This window comes from Dipteris shenzhenensis, chromosome 32, assembly GCF_047967505.1.
Source record: "Dipteris shenzhenensis isolate YYH24624 ecotype China chromosome 32, Dip_SZ_1.0, whole genome shotgun sequence".
Classification (NCBI taxonomy): Eukaryota; Viridiplantae; Streptophyta; class Polypodiopsida; order Gleicheniales; family Dipteridaceae; genus Dipteris; species Dipteris shenzhenensis.
Window position 1 is genome coordinate 39,946,389 of NC_141627.1, and position 5,288 is coordinate 39,951,676.

Below are 5,288 nucleotides of genomic sequence, written 5' to 3' on the forward strand. Positions count from 1 at the left end.
AAGCTAGTCAAAAAATGAGGCTACTCAAGCCACAGATTTCTGAAGATCAGGAGCAGTCTAGACGCAATTTTTTTTGCCATAGTTCTACATGTGCAAATTTCGAGGCAACAAGTCCGAGATCAAGATCGAGGATCTAAGAACAAAATTTGAGATTGAGATTCTTACTGAGATTGAGATTAAGAATCTTATTGTGAATACGGGAGTAGGGCACAAGTGTGGTGGGGCGGTACATTGTTTTTCTTGTGGGAAATGACAACTTTCATGGTCTCATCCACACAACATCCAATCTTCTAGTGAAAATAGGACTCGCATGAAGAAACACACACAAAAATTAGGACGTTCTTAGTGCTACTTGTAGAAAGCGACCGCCACATTGACTGTACGAAACATTGAATTGTGACATGGATGATAATAATTGCTTCACGCATTTTAACAATGCAATCGATTTTCATAGTCTTCTGCAATGCAATCTTTACAAATGAGTTATGACAACAAATACTTCATCAAATTGTTGATGTTTTGAGCCTTCAAAACCACTTTTCCTAAAACAATTAAGCAATATACACACTAGGAAGGAGAGGGACGCTTGTGAGACGATACCTCCCCTTTGTAGGAGAGGGACGCTTGTGAGATTTCTTTCAATAATACCTCCCCTTTGTTTGTGAGAGCTTTGAATTCTCTCGTTTGAAGTCCTACAGTGCATGCCCATAAGCCCAACAAAAAAGCTAAAGACAAGGATAGAAATTCATCTGTTCAAGATGATAATTTCCAAATGGCCCAATACGTGTCAATATTTGAAGACAAGGTCACCTAAACCACAAAAGAGAGAGCTCCTTGATCCTCAACTACAAGGACTCCATAGGGCGTAACTCATGCGCATGATGACATGACAAATCCTGTCAACTGATCAGACTAAGCATACCAAAAAGTAGTACATTGTGACTTTGGAAGTACAAAATCAAGAGTCACACAAAGCTACTTCTACTTTTCACCACGACGGAATACTACATGTCAAGACAGTATAGACAAAGCAATCTAGAAGCCACAAAAGAAAGGCCAAAAAAGAAATGTTCTTTTGTAATGACTTTATGGAATGGTATGATGTATACAATCGATAATACACGAAAAAAACAAGAATTACAACTCTTAAAGAACATTCACACAACTACAATCTATTTAGCTTTGGCTTGGCATAGAAGAGCCCATGCCACGCTTAATCTACAAAAGTGCTCTATTGTACGTGAGTTTATGGCATGGTATACTGTACAATCAATTCTACTTATTTTGTAATTACATTAAAATTTAAAAGTTATATACACAAGTACAACTTATTTAGCTTTGGCTTGGCGTAGAAAAGCCTATGCCTCGCTTAATCTACAACAGGGCTCTCATGACCAGCTATACAACCAAAAAAGTCTAACAAAACTCAAGCTGCCTTTTCCTTCCCCTTTCCTCCAGACATTTGCTTCTCCATCTCCACTAACTCTTTCACAACACGCTTTATGCTTCCTTCATTCTTGAATAGCAGGCGCCGGTTTGTCTGCATGTCGTAGAAACCCTGAAAAATCAGAATGAGGTCCGGTTCAGAACTCCTTAAATCAGATCTCAGCCAAACCAACATCAAATAAGCAAGAAATTTTCCCTCCTCTGTCTAAAGACTTGGAACTATCTGAGTGTGAATCTATGGCATGAGTACCACAACTTAGAATTCTAACACCTGTTACTCTAAAGTGGAAGAATTTATACCACAAAAAACGCCTGTTACTCTAAAATGGAAGAATTTATATGAATTACCATTTCCTGAAGATCTCTCAACATATGATCCCACCCACTTGAAATCACAAGATCGTCTATGGTCTGCTGCAAATTGTTGTTGTTCTTTTGCAATAGTTCGATGTTGAGGTCTTTCTGAACAAAACCCATAGATTCTAATTTCTCCAACGTAGTTTTCTCCAAAAGTGCCTGTAAGTCATTTTGCACCAGTGCAGAACTATCTGATGCAGGCACCTTTTCTTCAACATGGCCTGTCTGCATTTCAGGCACAAACAGCGGAGCCTCTTTGGAAGGCTCTTCAAGTGCAGGCTCACAGTTTAAAAGCTGGACCATATCATATTCTACCACATTTTCATCACGCGTCGGTTCTTCACTAACAGGTCTCTCCACAATTGAAAAACCACCCAAATCACCATTTTCCTCAGCTTGTGGCTCGTCAGTGTCACACATTTGACCAGCTGAATGAAAGGCCTCAACAGTTTCTTTCTTATCGACACAAGCCTTCAAGGATAAATCTGTGATAGTCTCAGCACTATTCTGGCTATCTGCACTCTCTTCAATGTCCTTAGTACGCTGCACCTCAAAGAATGAACTTTCAACAGAGACAGCACTGTCCTGGCTGAATACATTACCTTCGGCCTGAGGGTTTTCTACATCATCTTTCGACTCCAGGGACTCCTGCACTTGAGGAGACTGTTCACCTTTTGGCACAACATGAATCAGTACCCAGACTCTGTGTCCAAACCTTTGCCCAGAAGGTGCCATTAAATGCCAATGTGCCACGTGATGGCCAGCCCTTTCAGGTGCTATTAGGTCCACAGATATATCAAACGTGCTCCCACAAGGCAAGCCCCCCTCAGGTAACTACAAAATTGCAAGTTCCCCATGTAGGGAATCGATCCAGTCAGTGCCAAATTAGGGAAGTAAAAGAGATGAATGTACAAGTAGATAAAACAATTCTGAGGATAACTATCTCATTCCCACCAAGCAAGCCAACATTAAAAAAAACACGGTCAACTCGGATACATTCATATCTAAATAGCCTGCATTATGTAAACACTTCACACTCTGCTTTTTCTGCTATGCCATTGATCTAAGCGTAAAAATCTGGAGAGCCAAATTTTTACCTCCAGATTCACAACCTCATCACAACCAAGTACATCGCCTCCTATATGCACAAGCTGTGTTTGTTGAGGCCATGGAAGAGTGCCCACATTCCTCACTCGCCAAATCTTTGTAAACTTGGTGCCTGGTGCCAGCTCTGTTCCATCAAAGATGGTGACATCCTGTACGAATAGAGAGTCCAGCTTCGCATTGCTCATCTCCCCAGCATTAGAACCATGTGGAGGATAGGAGCGAGGAGAAAATTCAGGCCTCCATCCATAAGGGCCCTCAGAAGAAAATGCCCTGGAAGGTGGGAAAAACGGTCTGGAAGATGGAAAATTCATAGTTTGATGTGTCATTCCCTGCACATCATAAAAGGAATGAAGGTATAAGATTTGCCAAGGAATAAAATATCCGAAGGTTCGATAGCAATTATAAAGACTCTGATTATTAAGAAAAAAGAAAAACTTACCATTTTAGGTGCAAAAGGATAGTGGCAATGATTTTTGTGGGGCATAGGTCTGTCCATTCTATGGTAGTCGGTCTCATTCCCGAGTTTAGAGAAGCATGTGGAGCATAGGTCATAATCATGCTTCCTGTTAAGCACAAACAAATAAATAGTCAGATTTTGCGCTTACAAGTGCAATTATACCAGGCCAATCTAAGATGTGAAACCAGCTACTCACTTCATCGATTTATACCGAGGACCCTCAATAGGGGTCATTCCACAGCCGTCACACTGTACACCTGTGTGAAGAATACGAGCTGGAGCGTGCTCTGAGTTTTGATGATAGGCCAAAGTCTGCGGAACTGGATCAAAACTTGAGGCAAGGGAAGTTGCCTCCTGCCCAACGAACGGCGTTGCTCCATACCCCATCAAATTCCTCAAGAAACTATCGAGTGTTTCTGGAAGAACACCAGCCGGCACGGTTGTGAAGAGACTAGGGGGATAGCGGTTCATGATCTCTCTTATCGCCTCTGCAGTTGCTTCAGGAAATACCCCTTTGAAAAGGTTTTCCACAGAGAATTCTGTGACAGAAGCTTTGGGTGCTTCCTTGCCATCAATTTCTACAGATTGCTTGCCTACCACAACTTTTACCTCTAATCGCAGAGGATTCAAACGTTGCACAATGCAAGCATCTATAAGATCTTGATCATCTGCCATCGTCACAACATCATTCTCTGCATCAAGGTAAGTAATAACAAGCTGCGATGTGCGTGGAATGCCAAACAGTTCCCGCGCTTTAGCCTCCAACTCCGAAAAAGTCCATCCTGCAGCAGTCTCATCATAACGCATTGGGACACTCAATCTGCGGAGAGTATCACCAAACTTTATCTGTATCCCACGCATAATAAGAAATGAAAGTGAGTTCCAAACAAAGGGTGCAATCCAAATTGGCAAAAGGCATTTACATAAGATAGCAATATAGGCGTGTACAACAAGGGCATAAAGAAATCGTGCATGACGAAAGCGTATCATCACGACGCATAACACCAGCTTACGCCTAAAACATGCGGGGAAGAGCGCCGTACCTTGAAAACGTGTGCCATTGATATAACGTGATTTATTTAAAAATAAGCTCTTGCAGCCAATAGAAATAGGAGAAATCCCAAATTTTGACTCTGAATCTGAAAATTCCACGAAAGAAATCGTCAGATCAGAACTCTCCAATTTGTGATTACAATATCCAAAAAGGACACCCTGGAAACCCCACGGGAAAAACAAACTCCGTCGAGAGCAGGCCAAATTCAAGTGATTCGCAAGAAAAGCAGGCGGAGAAGGAAACATGCACACAACTTATCCGACTAAGGAATTAAAGTATACAAGCAAATTCTACAAGCTCAAAGCTTGATTAATTCAGCGAGAGGTGGATGAGGACACCGAATTCTCGTCCAAAGGTTAGCAACTTGGAAATAAGGGATTGGGGAAAGAGCGAACTTGACAAGCTCCCATGCAAAGATATATGACAAAATTTCCGGAGAGCAGTATGATAAGAGTACCGAATTTCCGGTCAAACGCGGGTCGGAAGGTCCGAATTGGCGAGCCAAACCATGAGAATACGAAATTCTCGCAAAGAACTTGTCGACAGAAGTGTATGAAGGGGGGCGATTGCATCCGGGAGGGCACTGAATTGTGGAGAGAAAACTTCACCAAAAACGGGCGATGGGAAAGAGGAGAACAGCGAATTCTCGTGTTGCGGATGAAAACCCTATGATGATGATAATCGGAGACGCGTTCCTGTGAGCCGCGTTGTTCACCTTAAAATGTTGGTTAAGGGGTCCTTTTTATAGCCTCATTGTCTCTTCTCTCACCTTGCCTTGCACTTCAAGTCTAGCTATGCTCTCCGGGGTGGCTGAATTTGTCCATGATTAGATTAGAAGCGCCACAGCTCCTTGCCCTGATTCAAGAC

General features: G+C 42.1%; 1 protein-coding gene across 2 annotated transcripts; it reads right to left on the minus strand.

The window, feature by feature from the left end:
- Positions 1–1,063: 1,063 nt before the first annotated feature.
- On the minus strand, positions 1,064–5,084 carry LOC147880740 (protein NBR1 homolog). 2 transcript variants are annotated; one of them, XM_087370526.1, is made up of 7 exons: positions 4,879–5,084; positions 4,411–4,506; positions 3,564–4,149; positions 3,350–3,473; positions 2,901–3,239; positions 1,795–2,637; positions 1,064–1,558 (listed from the first exon to the last, which is right to left on the minus strand). In XM_087370526.1, the coding sequence occupies exons 1-7, from the start codon at positions 4,991–4,993 to the stop codon at positions 1,427–1,429; spliced, it is 2,235 nt and encodes a 744-aa protein (XP_087226652.1). In that variant the 5' UTR covers positions 4,994–5,084; the 3' UTR covers positions 1,064–1,426. The 2 variants fall into 2 exon arrangements, with proteins under 2 accessions (XP_087226652.1, XP_087226653.1); XM_087370527.1 differs by having other exon boundaries at positions 3,564–4,213.
- Positions 5,085–5,288: the final 204 nt, after the last annotated feature.